Below are 21,945 nucleotides of genomic sequence, written 5' to 3' on the forward strand. Positions count from 1 at the left end.
ACAAGCGAGTATCTTAGAATAGAAACAAGCGTGATTGAATAGAAAACAGAAGTAATTGCATTAATTCATCGAGACACAGCAGAGCTCCTCACCCCCAATCATGGAGTTTAGAGACTCATGCCGTAGAGATACAATGTAAAACATGAAAATGTCATGATGTCCAAAATAAATCTCTAAAAGTTGTTTAAATACTAAACTAGTAACCTAGGTTTACAGAAAATGAGTAAACTATGGTAGATAGTGCATAAATCCACTTCATGGGCACACTTGGTGTGTGCTGGGGCTGAGACTTGAGCTTTACACGTGCCTAGGCTGTTTTTGGAGTTAAACGCCAGGTTGTAACCTGTTTTGGGCATTTAACTCCAACTTGTAACCTGTTTCTAGCGTTTAACGCCAGAATAGGGCAGAGACCTGGCGTTGAACGCCAGTTTGCGTCGTTATCACGGTTAAGTACAAGCGAGTATCTTAGAATAGAAACAAGCGTGATTGAATAGAAAACAGAAGTAATTGCATTAATTCATCGAGACACAGCAGAGCTCCTCACCCCCAATCATGGAGTTTAGAGACTCATGCCGTAGAGATACAATGTAAAACATGAAAATGTCATGATGTCCAAAATAAATCTCTAAAAGTTGTTTAAATACTAAACTAGTAACCTAGGTTTACAGAAAATGAGTAAACTATGGTAGATAGTGCATAAATCCACTTCATGGGCACACTTGGTGTGTGCTGGGGCTGAGACTTGAGCTTTACACGTGCCTAGGCTGTTTTTGGAGTTAAACGCCAGGTTGTAACCTGTTTTGGGCATTTAACTCCAACTTGTAACCTGTTTCTAGCGTTTAACGCCAGAATAGGGCAGAGAACTGGCGTTGAACGCCAGTTTGCGTCGTCTAAACTCGGCCAAAGTATAAACTATTATATATTTCTGGAATGCCCTGGATGTCTACTTTCCAATGCAGTTGAGAGCGCGCCATTTGGACTCATGTAGCTCCATAAAATCCATTTCGAGTGTAGGGAGGTTAGAATCCAATAGCATCTGCAGTCCTTTTTCAGCCTCTGAATCAGAATTTGCTCAGGTCCCTCAATTTCAGCCAGAAAATACCTGAAATCACAGAAAAACACACAAACTCATAGTAAAGTCCAGAAATGTAATTTTTATTTAAAAACTAATAAAAATATACTAACAACTAACTAAATTATACTAAAAACTATCTAAAAACAATGCCAAAAAGCGTATAAATTATCCGCTCATCAGGGAGAAAAGAGAAAGTTTGTCAAAATGTCATGGGATAGAGCAAGGAAGAGGGTGGGTAAGGTGGTAATCAATGCACATTAAAAGATGAATGAAATTAACACATGGTCATGACTACATGTGAAAAATCATAAATGGAAATATAGCAGGTGCATAAGATGACAAATAAATGCAAGGTGTTTATTGGCATGCAGGCAAAGGCATGAGTAGCATAGATCAAGCATTTAATGTCCTAGTGAGATTACCAAGACTTTCAAACTAATAACCTGTTTGTAACAACAATTATTTTAAATGAATAAAATATAAAAAGAGGTTTTGTGAAAAGCAAGCATTTAGAATAGTAGAATAAAAGAAATCTAAAAATAGTGCACAATGCCATACGGGCATTTTTACAAACACATAGCATGCATGGTAAATAAGCTAATGAAGGTATTAAATTGAACATGCAAGCAACCCTTTTAAAAAGTAATATATAATTATCAAATAATTCCTGAATAATTCACAAGCAAATCATAGGAAAGAATAGTGACCCAAATAAATTTCCAACACCAATTAAAAGAAAAATAAAGAAAAAGAAAACATGGATAATGCAAGGAAAAAGAAAAGAAAAAGATAACATAAAAAGAAGAAGAATAGAAAAGTAAGGAGGGAAGAAGAAAAGAAAAACCTTGATAATGGTGGTGAGAGAGAGAAAAAGTAGAGAGTGAGAAAGAAGGAAGAAGGAAGAAATAAGGAGGGAAAAGAAAAAGTAGGATTTGGGGAAGAGAAAGATAAGATATTTTGGCAGATTAGGTTAAGCTGTGCGGCGCAAGCGACGCGGACGCGTGGGGTACGCGTTCGCGCGGATGGCGCTTAGATGGGTCAACGCGGTCGTGTCAGTCACACGGACGCATGACTCGTTTTGTGCTACTGGCGCAAGGGCAGCCTCGCGCTCGCACAACTTTCTGTTCAAAACTCATTATTTCCAAATTCCAGGGTGACGCGGTCACGTGGTTGACGCGATCGCGTGGGGGCCAATTTTAGGAGATGACGCGGACGCGTGGGGCACACATTCGCGTGGAAGGGACTGTGCGTCTAGTGCCAGTTTAGCACCACTCTAGCACAACTTTCTGCCATGCATCCTCTTTTACGTCGATTTTCAGGTCACGCGTCCGCGTGGGTGACGCGGACGCGTGGAAGGCAATTCTCCCACATGACGCGGACGCATCAGCGACGCAGTCGCGTGGGGCAATTTATGCTATAGGCATGCCTCCAGCCACACTCTCGCGTGACTTTCTGTTCGATTTCGCATTCTTTCTGAGCCACCTGCGACGCGAATGCGTCGGCGACGCTGTCGCGTCGTGTGCTCTCCCTCTTTTTTTTGTGTGAAAATAAAAATATGCAAATGCAGATGCAAGCTAAATGTGCTAATAAAGAGAAGAGTTATTGAAAAAGAAAACTAAGAATAAAGAAAGGAACGATCATACCATGGTGGGTTGTCTCCCACCCAGCACTTTGCTTTAACGTCCTTAAGTTGGACGCTCCACTAGCTCAGTCTTCTGCTGTGGGTGGATCCTCCAAGAGGAAGATCTCTAGCTCCCTGGGTTTCACCTTCGCACCATGATATAGCTTCAAGCGATGTCCATTAACTTTGATGAATTCAGAGCTTGAAGGATGACTCAGGTGGAAAACTCCGTATGGCTCAGCCTTCTCTATTCTATATGGACCTTCCCATCTTGATCTCAACTTGCCTGGCATGAGTCTCAGTCTAGAGTTGTAAAGGAGGACAAAGTCTCCAGGTTGGAACTCTCTCCTCTTGATGTGCTTATCATGCACAGCCTTCATCTTTTCCTTGTACAGTCTTGAGTTCTCATAAGCTTCTAGGCGTAGGCTCTCTAATTCCTGCAGTTGCAACTTTCTCTCAGTTCCGGCCTTCTCAAATTCCATATTGCAATCCTTTACTGCCCAAAAGGCTTTGTGCTCTACCTCTACTGGGAGGTGACAGGCCTTTCCATAAACTAAGCGAAAGGGACTCATCCCAATGGGTGTCTTGTATGCAGTTCTGTATGCCCAGAGTGTATCTTGTAGCCTGGTGCTCCAGTCTCTTCTATTTGGTTTGACTATCTTCTGCAATATACTCTTTATCTCTCTGTTAGACACCTCAGCTTGCCCATTAGTCTGGGGATGGTAGGCTGTTGCCACTTTATGAACTATCCCATGCTTCTTCAGTAATCCTGTTAGCCTCCTGTTACAGAAATGGGTGCCTTGATCGCTCACGATTGCTCGTGGTGATCCAAAGCGACAAATAATGTGGTTTCTCACAAAGGAAACAACAGTGTTAGCATCATCAGTGTGGGTAGGAATTGCTTCCACCCATTTAGAAACGTAATCTACAGCTAACAGTATATAAAAATAACCATTAGAATTTGGGAATGGACCCATGAAGTCAATGCCCCAAACATCAAAAATTTCACAGAAAAGCATAGTCTGTTGAGGCATCTCATCCCTCTTGGATATATTACCAAACCTTTGGCATGGAGAACAAGATTTACAAAATTCAGCAGCGTCTTTAAAAAGAGTAGGCCACCAGAATCCACAGTCTAAAATTTTTCTAGCTGTTCTTTGAGGGCCAAAATGTCCTCCATTCTCAGATGAGTGACAGGCCTCTAAAATGGACTAGAATTCTGATTGAGGCACACAACGCCTAATTACCCGGTCAGCGCCACATCTCCATAAATATGGTTCATACCATATATAATATTTGGACTCGCTTTTCAGCTTGTCTCTTTGATGCTTAGTAAAATTTGGAGGAAAGGTGCGGCTAACTAGATAATTAGCTACAGGTGCATACCAAGGGATTACTTCAGATACTGCTTGTAAGTCATCAAATGGGAAATTATCATTTATAGGAGTGGCGGTATCCTTAATGTGCTCAAGGCGACTCAAGTGGTCTGCCACTAGATTCCGGTTATCACTCCTATCCTTAATTTCTAAATCAAATTCTTGTAGTAGCAGTATCCAACGTATAAGCCTTAGTTTGGACTCCTTTTTAGCTAATAAATACTTTAGAGCTGCATGGTCTGAGTACACTACTACTTTAGTACCAAGTAAATAGGCTCGGAATTTATCCAGAGCAAAAACAATAGCAAAAAGCTCTTTCTCAGTAGTAGTGTAGTTAGACTGAGCAGTGTCTAAAGTCTTAGACGCATAAGCAATTACAAAAGGATCCTTACCTTCACGCTGAGCCAGCGCTGCTCCTACTGCATGGTTGGAAGCATCGCACATGATTTCAAATGGCTGGCTCCAGTCAGGTCCTCTTACAATTGGAGCTTGAGTCAGGGCAGTCTTCAGCCGCTTGTTTGCAATCCTCACTGACCTCAAACTCAATATCTTTTTGCAGTAATCTGGATAAAGGAAGTGCTACCTTACTAAAGTCCTTAATGAATCTCCGGTAAAAACCTGCATGGCCAAGGAACGAACGGACTTCCCTCACAAAGGAGGGGTAAGGTAAACTAGAAATAACATCTACCTTTGCTGGATCTACAGAAATGCCAGTATTAGACACAACATGTCCTAGTACAATCCCTTGTTTAACCATAAAGTGACATTTTTCAAAATTCAATACAAGGTTTGTACGGACACATCTATCAAATACTCTAGATAAACTATCCAAGCAAAGGCTAAATGAATCACCATAAACGCTAAAATCATCCATAAAAACCTCCATACAGTTCTCAATAAGATCAGAGAAAAGACTCATCATGCACCTTTGAAAAGTAGTTGGTGTATTGCACAAGCCAAATGGCATTCTCTTATAAGCATAAGTTCCAAAAGAACATGTAAAAGTAGTCTTTTCCTGATCTTCAGGAGCTATATGAATTTGAAAATAGCCTGTATAACCATCTAACAACTAATAATGGGATTTACCTGACAGGCGATCAAGCATCTGATCAATGAATGGCAAGGGGTAATGATCCTTGTGAGTGGCTTGGTTAAGACGCCTATAGTCAATGCAAACTCTCCATGAATCCTGCACTCTAGTTGTCAGAAGCTCTCCTTGCTCATTTCTTACTGTTGTGATTCCAGACTTCTTGGGCACCACTTGTACTGGACTGACCCATTTGCTATCTGAGATGGGGTAAATAATATCTTCTTCAAGTAGCCAGGTCACTTCTTTCTTGACAACTTCTAAGATGGTGGGATTCAGTCTTCTCTGAGGTTGACGGACAGGCTTTTCTCCCTCTTCCAGGAATATTCTGTGCTCACAAACTTGAGGGCTGATGCCTACTATATCCGCTAGGCTCCATCCAATTGCTTTCTTGTGTTTCCTCAGTACATTGAGTAGCTGTTCTTCTTGTTGGGGAGTGAGTTCCGTTGTAATAATTACTGGAAATCTCTACTTGTCCTCAAGGTAAGCATATCTGAGGTGTGGAGGGAGGGGCTTTAATTCCAATTTCTGCTCATGGTCAGGCTCTGGATTATCTGGGGCTGGTGATAATGGCGAAGTGCCCTCATTATCCTCCAAGAGTGTCCCCACACTTGGACCTTGTCCTGTGTACTTCTCTTCTAACTCCTCCTGGTGAACTTCAGCCACGGTTTCATCTATGATGTCACACTGGGAGATAGAAAGGTCATCTGGAGGGTGCTTCATAGCCCCATTTAAATTGAATTTCACTATTCTGCCATCTATTTCGAAGGAATAAGTTCTGGAAAATGTGTCTAGCTTGAACTTTGAAGTCTTCAAGAATGGTCTTCCAAGCAGGATTGATGATGGCCGTCCTGAGTCATTAGGGGGCATTTCCAGAATATAGAAGTCAATGGGAAATGTGAGTCCCTTAATGCTCATTAATACATCTTCAGCAACTCCAACCACTATAATAATGCTTTTATCTGCTAACACAAAATGAGCTGCCGACCTTTTTAAGGGAGGGAGCCTCAAAGTATCATATATAGACAAAGGCATGATACTAACACATGCTCCTAGATCACACATGCAGTCAGAAAATATCACACCACTAATAGTACAGTTAACCATACATGGACCTGGATCACTACACTTTTCAGGTATACCTCCCATTAAAGCAGATATAGAACTACCTAAAGGAATAGTTTCTAATTCATTAATTTTGTCTTTATGTATGCATAAATCTTTTAGAAACTTTGCGTATTTAGGTACCTGCTGAATAACATCAAAAATGGGAACAGTTACCTTAACCTTTTTCAATATCTCTATCATTTTAGGGTCAAGTTCCATCTGCTTCCTGGGCTTCCTTGCAATTTATGGAAATGGAATAGGAAGGACGTTTTCTGCAGCGCCTACATCCTTTGGTGCTTCTTTCTGTGGTTGAATTTCTTCTTCTTCAACCATGTCTGGTATGTTCTCTTCCTCTTCAGCATCCTCTACTTCCACCATCTCTTCAGCTGAGGCGTGTTCTAGTGGGTTTGGCTCCTCTTGATTCCTCTCTTGCAGTGTGGTTCCGGACCTTAGGGTGATGGCATTGATGCCACCCTTTGGATTGGGTAAGGGTTGAGAAGGAATTCCACTAGAGCTTGCATGTTGAGTGTTTGAAGTATTGGGTGATGCCAGCTGAGAGATGAGAGCTTGTATAGCGGATGCTAGGCCATTAAGTGAACTTTCCATGTTCCTTTGTCCTTGTGCAATGGATTGAAGAGCCTTGTCACTCGGAGAGGAATTAGATTGAGTGATCTGCGGAACTTGTTGTTGGTTGTGCTGTGTTTCTTGGGACTGCCTCAGGTGAGGTGCTCTGTAAGGCTGGTTCTGGTTCTGCTGCCTGTTGTTGTTATTATTCCACTTCTGATATCCTTGATTGTCTCTACCTCCTCTGTTATTGTTGTCCCTCCAATTCTGGTTAGAATTATCTCTCCAACCTTGGTTAGAACTGTCCTGCCATCCATGGTTGTAACTGCCACCTTGATTATACCCTTGGTTGGGGCGGTCATAGAAGTTATGAGTGGCTGCCACAGTGTTGTCTTCCTGCTGGAGCTGCAGACATTCATCAGTATAATGGCTGTAATCAGCACAGATCCCACACACTCTCTGTGGGACTAACTGTTGGCTTTGCTGTGCTTGTTGTTGACTCAACTGCATCTGCTTCAGTAAGTTGGTCATTTCACATATACTCTGAGTCAAAGCAGTAGTTTCTCTGCTAGAAGATACCTCTGCAACAGTCTTTGACCGGCCTTGTTTCTGCCTGTGATTCCGAGTAGATTCAGCTAAGTCGCTGATCAATTGCCATGCCTCATCAGTGATCTTGTACTTTTTCATAGACCCATTGCTAGCACTTTCCAATGTGGTCTTATCTTGGGGCCTCATGCCCTATGTGACGTAGCTGAGCAACACTATCTTGTAAATCATATGGTGGGGACATACTTTCAGAAGGTTGCTGAAGTGCTCCCAGTATTCGTAGAGAGTCTCGGCTCGTCCTGGACAATCATGGAAATGTCTTTCCTCAGTTTATCAGTAACTTCAGCTGGGAAGAATTTTTCCAAAAATTCTCTTCTAAGCGTATCCCAGTCATAAACAGTTGCTGTGGGTTGAGTGTAGTACCACTCTCTCGCCTTTCCCTTAAGAGAGAATGGGAAAGCTTTTAACAAAATAGAAGTTTCATCTGCACCATCGTGCCTGACAGTAAAAAAGGCTGCTTGGAAATCCCTCAGGTGCTTGATAGGCTCTTGAGCAGGTAAGCCATGAAACTTAGGCATCAAATTGAGTAGTGCAGTCTTTATTTCAAAATCTGTAGCCACTGCTGGGTGATGCGCTTGAAACGGTTGCATTGTGAAATCAGGGGCTCCAGCCTCCTGGATAGTAATTCTTCTAGGTGCTGCCATGTCACCTGCACGTAAATCAATCGAATTAGTAGAACGGGGACTTGTTTCTTCTTCAAGTGACGTTTAAGATTCGCCCTCGGAGAGGACTAACCGACGCCGAGCTTGCCTTATACGTGAAATAGTTCTTTCAATCTCAGGATCAAATACTGGCAAGCTTGGATCAAGAAGTGAACGCATCATTTAACGGAAGAAACATGCAGCTCATAGTAACAAAAATAAAATAAAATGCAAATAAATAAATTCCAATCAATAACTTAGCACTCTATTGCAACTCCCCGGCAAAGGCGCCAAAAATTAACGTGGCGGAAATTGGCGAGTTAAGAAATTGTTATAAGAGATACGTTGCAAGTACAGTTCTTAACCAACTGAAAATCCACTTATCAATTTAGAAGTGGTTGTCACAAAATTAAAATTAAAATACTGAGAGTATGAATCCCAGGTCGTCTCCCAACGAGTTGTAGGAAGATGTGCTATTTTATTAATCAGATGTTTTCTAAAAATGGTTTGAGTTGATAAACAGGAAATTAAATCAGAAAAATTATGTAATTTAAATAAAAAACCTTGATCGGGAGTAGATTAGTTGGAAGCCATATCCTTAATGGAGTTCTCTCAAGATAAAAGTGATAATTAAAGGTTGCCTGCTCAGTTATGCTTTACCAGGTAAAGGAAAGTTAAGCAAGTTGGAAGTCAATTTCTATTCACAAGTTCTAATCCTCTCCCTTGGGAAGGACTAGTGTCAGTGATTAGAGGGCGACCCAACGCGAAACCCAACTATAATTTTACTCTTGAGCATCCAACTCAAGGTCTTCCTGTCAATCAACTCCCAATCAAGTTATAGAGAACTACTCGCTCATTATGATTGTAAAATCCATGAAATAAGAAAGGGAAATATTGAAAGACATGATTAATAATAATCAAAAGGATCAATTAAAAATAAAAATAGTTCTTGTATTAATAAATTCTAAAAATAATCCAATAATAATTCTGAGTAAATAAAAGACATGGAAGAGTAAGTGACAAGTAAGGAAACAGACTAGAATGATGAAGTCTTGACGGAAGTAATAACTCTTCTCAATATCCCAGTCCAAAAAGCAATAAAATCAAAATCCTAAGAACTATGAATGTGTAGAGAGAAAACCTAGAGGAGGAGTAAAATCAGATCTAAAACTAAAATTATGCGGAATGAATATTGTCTTCTGGTCTCTGCATGTTTCCTGGCTCTAATCTGCTTTTCTGGGCCAAAAACTGGGTCTAAACAGGGCCCAAAATCGCCCCCAGCGAATTATGCAGATTCTGCAGATCGTGCACGTCACGCGATCGCGTCATTCAGGCGTTCGCGTCATCCAGCGTTTTGCCTTGCCACGCGTGCGCGTCGTCCACGCCTTTGCGTCACTTGTGCAGTTTCCAATCCGCGCGGTCGCGTGAGCCATGCGTCCGCGTCACTGCAATTTCCTCTATGTCGTGCGGTCGCGTGAGCCATGCGTCTGCGTCACTTCTCGCTAGTCATCTCCTCAATTTCTTGTGTTCCTTCCATTTTTGCAAGCTTTCTTTCTGATCTCCAAGTCATCCATGCCCTATAAAGCCTGAAACACTTAACACACAGATCACAACATCGAATGGAATAGAGGAGAGTTAAGCTACATAATTAAAAGTCTCTAGGAAGCAAGTTTTCAACCATGAAGTATTTTTAGGAAGGAATTATAAATGCATGCTAATCATATGAATAAGTGGGTAAAGATTTGATAAAACCTCACAATTAAGCATAATATAAACTATAAAATAGTAGTTTATCAGTATGCACTACCTTGGTCAAGTTAGTCACAAACTCTAGGGTGTTCCTTTGCATATCCGCTTGTCCTTGAAGTAGCAAGGTGAGAGAATCATCTATTAGAGCTTGGAGTGGATAAGAGGGTTCATCATTTTAGGGAAAGGGTTCATAGTAGAAAGGTGGTTCTTCTTGGTAAGGGTATGGAGATGGTGTGCATTGAGGTGGTTCTTCATAGTAGTCATGATAAGGTTGTGGTGGTTCTAAAGGTTCTTGCTCATAATGGTCATAAGAATATGGTATGGGTGATTGGTCATATGGTGGATATGGATCATAGGAAGATGCTTGGTATGGAAAGGCTTTTGAGTATGGTTGTTCATGTTGAGGATAAGAGTCATAGGCATATGATGGTTGTTCATGTTGAGGATAAGAGTCATAGCCATTGAGTTGACATGCACTAGGATGTGAATTATACCTATAAGTGTCCGGAGGTTGTTGCCAATAGGAGTGATCAATTCCTTGAGGCTCCTCCCATCTTGGAGTGTTCCATCCTTGATGCATGTTGTCATTGAAGTCCACATTTCCTACAACATAGTTAGAGCCAAACTCATAGCCAAAGTGAGAATTCATAGTGGAAAAACAAAATAAAACTAACAAAAACTAGAAACAAGAAAAATACAAACCTATTTACAATATTCACATATATACAATAACCAATAACATAACACCATTGCAAATCCCCGGCAACGGCGCCATTTTGATGATTGAACTTTTGTGTGGTTTAGAATTCACAATAAATTCTCGTTGCAAGTATAGTTTCTAAACCAACAATAATCCTTTCATATAAAAACTTGTTTGTCACAAGTACAAACCCCTAAATTTATAAACCGAAGTATTGAACCTTGGGTCGTTCTCCCTAGGGATTGCAATACAGTGCCTTGCTATTGGTTATGGAGCTATGTTTGGGGTTTTTGAGATATTAGACATAAAAGGTAAATGGCAATGAAAGTAAACTAACAACTAGAAAGCTCTTGGCAAGGTTGTGAGAATTAGAAGTCCTATCCTAGTTATCCTCCTCAATTGAGACCACAAATTGTCTATTGCTACCACTTAGTTAACCCCTAACCATGGAGGAATGTCAAGTGGGTGAATCAACTTGATTCCACAAGTCCTAGCCAACTCCCAAGGGAAAGACTAGCTTTAGTGGTATCCAAATCAATTAGCAACTTCTAATTATCAATCTACAAAGGAATCAGATAACTCAAGCATCACTAATTACTCTATCAAGACCAAGAGGAGAAAAATCTATACTAAAGTCCAACCAAGCATTTTATCAAACACTTGGGAGGCACGAAAGAAAAGCATAGTAAATTGATAACAAGGATAAAATCTATCAATAATTGAATGTAAGAAATCAACAACAACAATCAAAGAACACAAGATATACATGAATTACCTTAAATTGTATTAAAAGAAAATAGAATGAGTAAGAGCCAAAAACTTGATACGCAAAAAATAAATTTCACGTAATTACCGGCAAGTATACCGGGTCGTATCAAGTAATAAAACTCACTAAGAGTGAGGTCGATCCCACGGAGATTGGTAGATTAAGCAACTTTAGTTAAATGGTAGATTTAGTCAAGCAAACATGGTTTTGATTTCATGAGATTTGTGATTTTTGAACATAATTGCAAAAATTTAAATTGCAAGGAATTTAATGAACTAGAAGAGAGAAAGAAAATTCTCATGAATTGATGTTGATCAACTTCTTCTCAATCATGGGTATAGATCCATGGCAAATTGTGGGTAATTGAGTCCCAATCTCTTTGTAACTCAATTTCTCTCAACACAACCAATTGCCACTCTCGTGATCTAATTGTTCATGAGAAGAGATGAAGTTCAATTTCTAATCCAAGCCACACAACTTCCAGAATCTCAACTAAGGGAGGTTATATCTCACGTACCAACCAAAGTGTATTGATTAAGGAAATCATGAAAGGATGAACTCTAAACTGAATTATGTGGCTCCTTTCTCAAACTCACCACATAATTCATATAGATTAATCCCTCTCTCGATGGTAATTGAATCTGTGAAGAACAAGAGTTTCCTCTTAGATGAACCACTTGAATTGAGTAGGAAAAGAAAAGTTATCAATCCATTCAAATGAGCAGAGCTCCTCCCCCTAATGAAAATGGGGTTTAGTGAATCATAGCTCAAATTTCAACAACAAATACAAAGATGAAAATTAAACTAAGTGTAGAGAAGAATGAAGAAGAAGAAGAAGAAGTTCTTAAAACTAAAATTCAATGTTGCAAGAAAAACAAAATAGAAGACCGGTGAGAAAAAGTAAAGAATAAAAATGCTAGTGTAATAGAAAAATGTCTAAGTCTCCAAAAAAGTCCCCTAAAAGTACCAAACTCTTCTCTATTTGTACTACTCCTAAAACTCCTTCAGAGATCTTTAATTTGGGCTAGCAATGTGGGCTTTCCCTTTGTTGAATTCCTGGCTCAATGGAAGAAGTGTTGCTAAACAGGGAAGTAGGAGCTTGTTCATAATGTTCCTGGCCCAATGGCTTGGCGTGTTTGCCAATAACGCCAGCCTTAATGCACGTTGGCAACGTGCAAGGCATTTTCCTGGGAATGGGACTTGGTGCTTGGGCGTTGTTAGCCCAAGTTGTTGCTAACAACTTGGCTTTTCTTCTTCTTAGCTCCACTTTTCATGCCTAATGTTGCCTATAATTTGAGCTTCAATCCTCTGCTTCAATATAAACTATCATATATCATTGGACAGCTCAGAATGTCTTCTTTCTAATGCACTTGGGCTCATCTCAATTGGATCTTTCTAGCTCAAGTTATGCTCCATTGAAGAAGGCAAGGTCAAGTTGCCTTGGTTGTGGCGTTTTTATCAAACACTCCAGTTCATTCCAAGTTGGCAACGTGCTAGTGCCCTTCCTTGGCCCAAATTCTCTGCCCCTTGGCATTGTTAATGAACACGCCTTCTCTTCCTTGCCTTGGTAACGTGCTCGACCTTCTTTGGGCTCATTCATGCCTCCTTGAATTTCAACTTCATGTTCTTATTTTTGGGTCTAAAGATGACTCTGATTTGAGCTTCCATTTCATGCTCCACTATAGACTATTATATATGGTTGGAAAGCTCTGAATGTCAGCTTTCCAACGCAACTAGAAGCATATCAATTGGATCTCTGTAGCTCAAGTTATGCTCCATTGAAGATGACAAGATCAGGCTGCCAGGGTTGCCGTCGTTTTTGACAAACATGCCTTCACATTCTCAAGTTGGCAACGTGGGTTACCTTCTAAGGCTGCTAAGCTTCGCAAGCGTTGCTAGCAAACACGCCTTCACCCTCCCCAAGTTGGCAATGCCCAAATTTACTCTCCAGGGCTGCCTTGCATTGTTGGGCGTTGTTGATGGCGTTGCCTTCAAACACGCCCTTGTTACTACAGGTGGACAACGTGCTCGAGGCTAGAAGTTGCCCTTCAAGGTTGCTTGTTGCGTTGCCAAGGAACACGCCTTCAGAATTTGGTTTTGGCAACGTGCTTCACACCCTTCTTATCCATGCCTTCTTGCTGCTGGCGTTGTCACCAAACACGCCCTTGTTAGTGGCGTTGGCAACGTGCTAGGAAGCTGTTTCCTTCCAAGTTTTGCTCCCTGGCGTTGCTATGGACCACGCTAGTAGTTTGGGGAGTTGGCAACGTGCCAACCCGCTCTTTTTGGCTTGCTTTGGATTGTTGGAGTTGCCCTCAAACACGCCATTTTAAATTCAAGTTGGTAACTTGCTTGGGGCTTCAAATTCACCTTCCAGGACTACTTGGCATTATTGCCAAACACTCAAGTGATAATGCACGTTGGCAACTCCCAAGTCTCTTCCTCCTTGCCAAGCTTGCTATGTCCCCAATCTTTCTTGCTCCAATTCTTGCTGGCTTGACCTTCTTGCTTCATTACCTATCATTAACCAAAGAATTTGCTTCAAAGTTTTGCCATTCTATGCAACAATTTTCAAGAGATTCATTCATGCTAATTCATTTGTCAACTCCTAGAATTCTTTGCGCAAATATGGTCAAATTCTACCTAGTTCTTGGTTCATGAATGCATGGAGAGAAAACTCACACAAATGCTTTTTTATTTCAAAGAAAGTGAATGAAATTAAGCTAAAACTACTTAAACTAACTAGCTAATATAGCAAAGATGCAAATGCATCACAACACCAAACTTAAACTTTGCTTGTCCTCAAGCAAGAAAAGAACTATGCACAAAGGTTTCTTTTAATTGGAACAAGTTGAGGGATAGCTTGTAATGCCTTGGTGAGTGAAGTGATTAAGTGATAGTGGGGTGAACTCTGAATTATATGCTCATGCAAGGATTTCAATGCTTATTAGTCCCTACATTTTGGAAGTCTTAGATCTTAGGACTTTCATTCAAATGATATCATGGAAATCTCTCTATAGGTAATCACCTTGAAGCAGTCTTATAGTTTTTGTGTCTTAGACTTGACTCTAAGTGTCATGTCTCAAAGCGGCTCTTTAGATAAGCTTTCAATCAATACTCCTAAACCAGTTGGTTTTAAGGTATTAGGTGTTGAAGCACCCCTTAGGATTTACTTGCCCAAGCTTCTCTCTTTGACACAATTCTACCACAAGCATTTAACTAGGATAATAACTCTTTGAGTTCTTATTTCTTTCCTTTTCTTCCTAGTAATTGATGCTCAGAGCCTTTTGCCATGTTCTTTTTTTTTCTTTTTGCTGCTTCTTGGATCAAAAGATATTTGAGAATCTCCATAATACTTCTTTGAACTCTATTTCCTGCCTATGAGCTCCCATGCAGGTTTTCACAAACATGCAACCTCAATACACAATCATACAACTAGAACCACCACTTCTCTAAATCTTTTGCTTGCCTCAAAACAAATTTTTGACTCCTCAATCATTCTTTTCAAAGAACTGTTCTCTGTTTGCAATTTATGGATCTTGAGTGTAAGCATATTTTCAAGTGTATAGTGCTATGATGTATTTAGCATCTTAGTTATTGAACTTTTAAAGAGACTGAGTTTTTCTTGGGTGCATATATCATAGTCAATTCTGTCTCTATGTCTAGCCTCCTTGAACATTCTGCTTTCATTGAACTCTTTGTGAAATGTGTCATGTCTAGCATCCAACCTATGGAGAAGCTCCCTTTGCTGAGCTTGCTCTTTCCTTAGTTGAGCTTGTTCCTATATTACCTTTTCCATGGATCTTTCATATTCAACAGTTGAATTGTTGATGGCTTCATACATCTTGGCATATTGTTCTTGTTGTAGTTCCATCATGTGTGTTTGATATTCATTTTGCTGACTCATCCATTGAACTTGAACTTCTCTTTGCTGATTCATTACCTGCCAAAGGTCCCTTTGTTGTTGAGCTTGTTCCTCTTGGCTTCTTTGAATTCGTGAATATTGCCCAGAGATTCCTTCCAAAGCGGCTTGGAGTTGATTCATGTTCAAGGTACTTGTTTCTTTCAGTTCTTGAGGCTCTTCCTCTTGTCTTGCTTCTTTCCTTTTCTTTTTTCTTGCTAAAGGTTGTCTCTCCAATTGGGTTGTGGTGACAAATTCCAATCTCTCCTTGGTGAGAGGCTTTCCAATAGATACCACGTCAGTTTCTTCAAATTCTTCGAGAGGTACTCTAGCTTCTTCACATAAGCACAGAATGGTACTAGGATATCCCAGCCAGCTGTCCTGTTTGACCTTCTGAGCTATGTCAATGATGTTCTTGGCTATAATTTCTCCAACATTGATATCCCTTCCTTTCATTATGCAGTGGATCATTATTGATCTATTCACTGTCACTTCGGAATTATTTGAAGTAGGGATTAATGATCTCCTCACTATGTCATGCCATCCTTTTGCTTGAGGTATGAGATCACCTCTTCTGAGTTTGATTGGTTGTCCTTGTGAATCCAACACCCAATCCGTGCCTACTTTGCATAGGTCACCTAACACATCTACATACCTTGGATCATTTTCAACTCTTTCCTCATAGCTAGCTTGTTTGAACCGTTTTGGTTTGACCTTTAGCACCCTGTTGATGGCGTTTGGACTAAAGTCAACAGTCACCCCTCTTACATAGCTCATGTATGGCTCTTCATCATCAAATTCTCTTATCACATTAGTGTAAAACTCATGGATGAGAACCATGCTCACTTCTTGAGGTTGGTTACAGAGAAGCTCCCATCCCTTCTTCCTAATTATTTTTTGTATCTCAGAGTATTCCTCTTTTCTTAGCTTGAAAGGTAACTCCGGGACAACGTCTTTGCCTGACATCCAACTAAAGATGCGCTCATTGTGTTTGGATTTGAATCTTCTTCGATCAAAGGTGTTTTGTCCTTCATTTTCTACGGGTTGCTTTTCCTTCCTAGCTCTTGATGATGAGCCCATTGAATTGCACAAGGGTCAAATCTTCCAACACCAAACTTAGAAGAATGCTTGTCCTCAAGCATAAAGGAAATATTTATGAAGGGGAGTGTAGATGGATATGGTGACAAGGTAAGGACTACAAGCTTGAAAGTGATTGTGAGAGGGAATGAAGAAGGGGGGTGGTTCGGGTAGGCTAGAAGAGATTTGATGAACTGTGGTGATGGGGAGTAGTAGATATAGAAGTGGGGGCAAAGTGAGGTTTGATGATTGTGGTTGGAGTGTTTTAAAGTCATATGTATGGTGAAGGAATGGTCTTGATGGTTCGGTCACAGCATGGGAAGCATGCTTCTTCGTGCCCAATGCATGTTGAGTTGCTTTTTCCAATGCACAAAATTCAAGACTCATGTGACTTTCTTTTCCTTGTGTGTCTGTGACTTCTCTTCAAAGATTCCTCATGACTTATTTCTTTCACTTCCCTGCAACAAAATTCCAAAACCTTGAGATTCTTGAAGTGTCTTAACTTATTCTAACAAATTATGATGATATTCTCTTGTAGAATTGACTATAATAGTAAAAATTAAAATCTAAGGATTGATTTCCTATGCTAAAAAAATACACTTTCTTTCTTTTTCTAGCATTATTTATGTATGTAAAGACACCAAACTTAGTTTGTGACTAGTGTTCTAACAGAATTAAAATGTCCTATTTGCTTCAAAGTTGGCCACACCAAACTTAGTGTCTTACATACATTACATGCTATTTCAACCCCTTTTTCTCTCTTCTTCTCTTTTTTTTTTAAATGTATATGATGCAGTCCCTCATTATTGACTACTAAAGCATGAAAATAACAAGAACTCCTGTGCATGGTTGCCTCCCATGAAGCGCTTGTTTATTGTCCTTAGCTTGACAATGCAGCTTCCTTGCTCATGCTAAGAGTTGCACACTCTCTTCCTTGCTCCAGGGGCCACCAAGATAAAGTTTCACCCTATGTCCATTGGCTGTGAAAGTCTGTTTTGAAGCCTTATCAAGTAATTCTACATAGCCATGAGGGGATACTTTGGTGATGGTGTATGGACCAGTCCATCTAGACCTCAGCTTCCCAGGGAAAATCTTCAGTCTTGAGTTGAATAGTAACACCTTTTGGCCTAGTTCGAATGTTCTTTGGGAGATCCTCTTGTCATGCCACCTTTTTGCTCTTTCTTTGTATATTCTGGCATTTTCATATGCCTCCAACCTGAATTCCTCCAATTCATTGAGTTGTAGTAACCTCTTTTCTCCTGCTGCTTGAGCATCTAAATTCAAAAGTTTGGTGGCCCAAAAGGCCTTGTGTTCAAGCTCCACAGGGAGATGGCATGCTTTCCCCTACACCAGCTGAAATGGAGATTTTCCTATGGGCATTTTGAATGCTGTTCTGTATGCCCAAAGTGCATCATCCAGCTTCCTAACCCAATCCTTTCTTGTTGCTCCCACAGTTTTCTCCAGAATCCTCTTTAGCTCTCTGTTAGCAAGTTCAGCTTGCCCATTTGTCTGTGGGTGATAAGGTGTGGTCACTTTGTGAGTAACTCCATATTTGTGGAGTAGAGAATTTAATTGCTTGTTACAGAAGTGGCTTCTTCCATCACTTATAAGTCCCTTGGGCACTCCAAATCTAGTGAAGATGTTTCTCTTTAGGAATTATAATACCACGTTGGTATCACATGTAGTGGTGGCTATTGCTTCTACCCATTTTGAAACATACTCCACTGCCACCAAAATGTATTTGAATGTGTAGGATGAAGGGAAGGGTCCCATGAAGTCTATTCCCCACAAATCAAAGAGTTCCACTTCCAAAATGAACTTCTGAGGCATCTCATTTTTTCTTGTCAAACCCCCTGTTCTTTGACATTCATAGCAATGGCTCACAAAGTCTCTAGCATCCTTGAAGATGGAAGGCCAGTAGAAACCACTTTGAAGCACCTTTGCAGCAGTTCTTTCAGCTCCAAAATGGCCACCATAGCTTGAGTTGTGACAATGCCATAGTATGTCCTTCATCTCAACCTCCGGTACACACCTTTTTATCATTCCATCTGGGCACCTTTTGAATAGAAATGGTTCATCCCAAAAGAAGAACTTAGCCTCATGTAATAGCTTCTTGACTTGTTGTTTTGTGTATTCTTGTGGGATGATCCTTCCTGCTTTGTAGTTGGCCATGTCTGCGAACCAAGGGATGTGTTGAATCTGCAAGAGGTGCTCATCTGGAAATTCTTCATTTATTGATTGAAGGTTGTCTTGACATGCATCTTGTGGCACCGTTGATAGATGGTCAGCAACTTGATTTTCACTACCCTTTCTATCCTTTATCTCAATGTCAAACTCTTGTAGGAGTCGTACCCATCTGATTAACTTTGGTTTTGCATCCTGTTTTGACATAAGATACTTAAGAGCAGCATGGTCAGTATATACCAGAACTTTAGATCCAATCAAGTATTTTCTAAACTTATCAAAAGCATATACCACAGCTAGTAGCTCTTTCTCTGTTGTAGTGTAATTTCTTTGAGTTTCATTCAATACTTTACTTGCATAGTAGATAACATGAAGCCTCTTTTCCTTCCTCTGCCCCAACACAGCATCAATTACAAGGTCACTTGCATCACACATAAGTTCAAAAGGTAATCCCCAACTTGGGGGTGTGATGATTGGTGCTGTAGTGAGCTTAGCTTTTAGAGTTTCAAAGGCATGTTTACATTCATCATCAAAGAGAAAAGGATTGTTTACCACCAGCAGATTGCTTAGTGGCTTTGCTATTTTGGAAAAATCTTTGATGAACCTCCTATAGAATCCAGCATGTCCTAAGAAGCTTCTAACAGCTTTCACACTAGTTGGTAAAGGAAGTTTCTCTATAATTTCTACTTTTGCCTTGTCAACCTCTATACCCTCTCTTGAAATTTTGTGGCCAAGAACAATGCCCTCGGGTAACATGAAATGGCATTTCTCCCAGTTTAAAACCAAATTGGTTTCTTGGCACCTCTTCAAGACTAGGGTAAGATGGTGTAAGCAAGCATTGAAAGAATCACCAAAGACAGAGAAATCATCCATAAAGACTTCAATAAATTTTTCTACCATGTCCGAGAAGATTGATAGCATGCATCTCTGAAAGGTAGCTGGGGCGTTACACAGTCCGAATGGCATTCTCCTGTAAGCAAAGACTCTAAAAGGGCAGGTAAAGGAGGTCTTCTCTTGATCCATGGGGTCAACCACGATTTGGTTATATCCAGAGTATCCGTCAAGGAAACAGTAATAATCATGGCCAGCCGGCCTTTCCAGCATCTGGTCAATGAAAGGAAGGGGAAAATCGTCCTTTCGTGTGGCATCATTCAGCCTCCTATAGTCAATGCACATCCTCCATCCAGTCACTGTTCTTGTTGGAATAAGCTCATTCTTCTCATTGACAATGACAGTCATCCCACCTTTCTTTGGTACTACTTGAACTGGGCTAACCCATGGACTATCAGAGATGGGGTAAATGATCCCAGCTTTGCATAGCTTCAGTACTTCTTTTTGGACTACCTCTTTCATTGTGGGATTCAATCTTCTCTGAGGTTGTACCACTGGTTTAGAATTTTCCTCCAAGAGTATTTTGTGCATGCATATGGCAGGGCTTATGCCTTTCAAGTCATCAATGGTCCATCCCAACGCCTCTTTGTGAGCTCTCAATACTACAAGTAGCTTTTCTTCTTCCTCTGCACTCAATGTAGAATTGATGATCACTGGGAAGCTGTCCTTTTCACCAAGAAATGCATATTTAAGATGAGGGGGTAGTGGTTTTAACTCTTGTTATGGTGCCTCTTCTTTCTTAGCTTCACTTGTTTCCTCTGGTGCTTCTAATTTGTTCTCTTCTTGTCTTTGGATGTCCTGGACTTCCTCTTGTTTCACTTGATGGTTTATTTCAAGTACTTCCTCAACCAAAGAATAAACCACATCAATCCTCATGCAACTCTCTTTCTCAACGGGGTGTTGCATTGCCTTGAAGACATTTATGGTCATTTGCTCATCATGTACTCTGAAAATCATCTCTCCCTTTTCCACATCAATGATTGTTCTGGCTGTAGCCAAAAAGGGTCTACCAAGGATAACTGAGTTGCTCCCCTCTTCGTCCATATCTAGGACCACAAAATCAGCTGGGAATATAAAGTTCTCCACTTTTACCAAGAGGTTCTCAACTACACCATTTGGTATTTTGATAGATCTGTCAGCAAGTTGGAGTGACATCCTTGTGGGTTTCAATTCTTCTATCATCATTTTCTTCATCATGGTAAGGGGTATTAAGTTAATGCTCGATCCCAGGTCACAGAGTGATTTGTCAATGTCTATACTCCTAATTGTGCATGGTATGAGGAAGCTGCCTGGATCCTTGAGTTTTGGTGGCAATCCCCTTTGAATAATGGCACTACACTCTTGAGTGAGAATCACTGTTTCTTTCTCTTGCCAACTTCTCTTCTTGGTGATTAATTCTTTAAGAAACTTTGCATATAGTGGCATTTGTTCCAAGGCCTCTGCCAATGGGATGTTGATTTCAAGTTTCTTAAAGATTTCCAAGAACCTTGGGAATTGTTGGTCTTTCGTTCCTTTATGTATCCTGGTTGGGTATGGAAGCTTGGGTACATAGGCTTTCACTCCTTCATTCTTGTTCTCCTGTTGTGGCTTCACATTCCCCTTGTTATTGGAGTGGTTGTCTTGAGTGGGTGTCCTGCTCTGTGGCTCTTCATCTTCTTTGTTTTCTTGAGGTGTTGATACTTTGTCTTCACCTTGCTTGCTTGCTGTGCCTTGCTCTTTGAGTTTTGTTGCTTCTTTGTTAGAGCTTTCTCCAATTACTTTGCCACTTCTCAACTGAAAAGCTTTGCATTCTTCTCTTGGGTTGGGTACTGTGTCACTTGGGAGGACATTGGTCGGCCTTTCAGCTTGTTTAGCTAATTGTCCCACTTGCTGTTCAAAGCTCTTCATGGTGGCTTCATTTCTCTCTTGCACTTTGATCAAGCTTTGAGTGGACTGAACAATTGTGTGTAAGGCTGCCTTAAGACTTGAAAGTCTATTTTCATGATGGTCAATTGGTGGTATGATGGGGGTGGAATGTGGTTGCTGGAAGTTGTTTGTAGAGGTGATGTGGTGATTTTGAGGGTTAGATGTTGGTGCAGAAATGTTATTTTGGTGAGTTTGTGGATTGTGGTGAGGTGGTTGATATGTGTTTTGTGGTTTCTTGTATTGGTTAGTGTTGTTGGATGAGTGGTTTTGGTTGTGTGTGTTGCGGGAATGGTTGGAGTTGTTGTTCTTCTGCCACTGGTTTTGATTATCTCCCCATCTCAGGTTGGGGTGGTTCCTCCAGGATGAGTTGTATGTGTCACCATGAAAGTCATTTTGAAATGAACTTGAGGTGTTTTGCATGTATTGAACTTGTTCTTGTTGCTGCTCAACATTGCCTGCTTCATTTTGACCCCATTCAATTGAAGGTTGATTTGTTGTGTTCACTGAAGCTAGTTAGAGACCATCTATTCTCTTAGCCATCATTTCCATTTGTTGCTGGAGTTGCTGGTGCATCAACTTGTTTTGTGCCAAGGTTGTGTCCACTCCTTCTAGTTCCAATACACCCTTCTTTTGAATAGGTTGGCGTTGCCTCTGATGAGCAAAGAAGTATTGGTTATTTGTCACCATGTCTATGAGAT

General features: G+C 40.5%; 1 protein-coding gene and 1 long non-coding RNA gene across 2 annotated transcripts in view; both read right to left on the bottom strand.

Annotated features, from left to right (window-relative positions):
- Positions 1-6,142, bottom strand: part of LOC110267629 — a 14,231-nt gene extending 8,089 nt beyond the window's left edge. The window contains exons 1-2 of the long non-coding RNA XR_002355462.1: positions 6,132-6,142; positions 4,656-4,659 (exon numbers count right to left, since the gene is read on the bottom strand). This is a non-coding gene — a long non-coding RNA (uncharacterized LOC110267629). The remainder of the gene's footprint in view (positions 1-4,655; positions 4,660-6,131) is intronic.
- Positions 20,063-21,667, bottom strand: LOC107627202. The gene has a single exon (XM_016330054.1). The coding sequence runs from the start codon at positions 21,665-21,667 to the stop codon at positions 20,063-20,065; it is 1,605 nt and encodes a 534-aa protein (XP_016185540.1).

The sequence above is a fragment of the Arachis ipaensis genome, chromosome B02 (assembly GCF_000816755.2).
Source record: "Arachis ipaensis cultivar K30076 chromosome B02, Araip1.1, whole genome shotgun sequence".
Classification (NCBI taxonomy): Eukaryota; Viridiplantae; Streptophyta; class Magnoliopsida; order Fabales; family Fabaceae; genus Arachis; species Arachis ipaensis.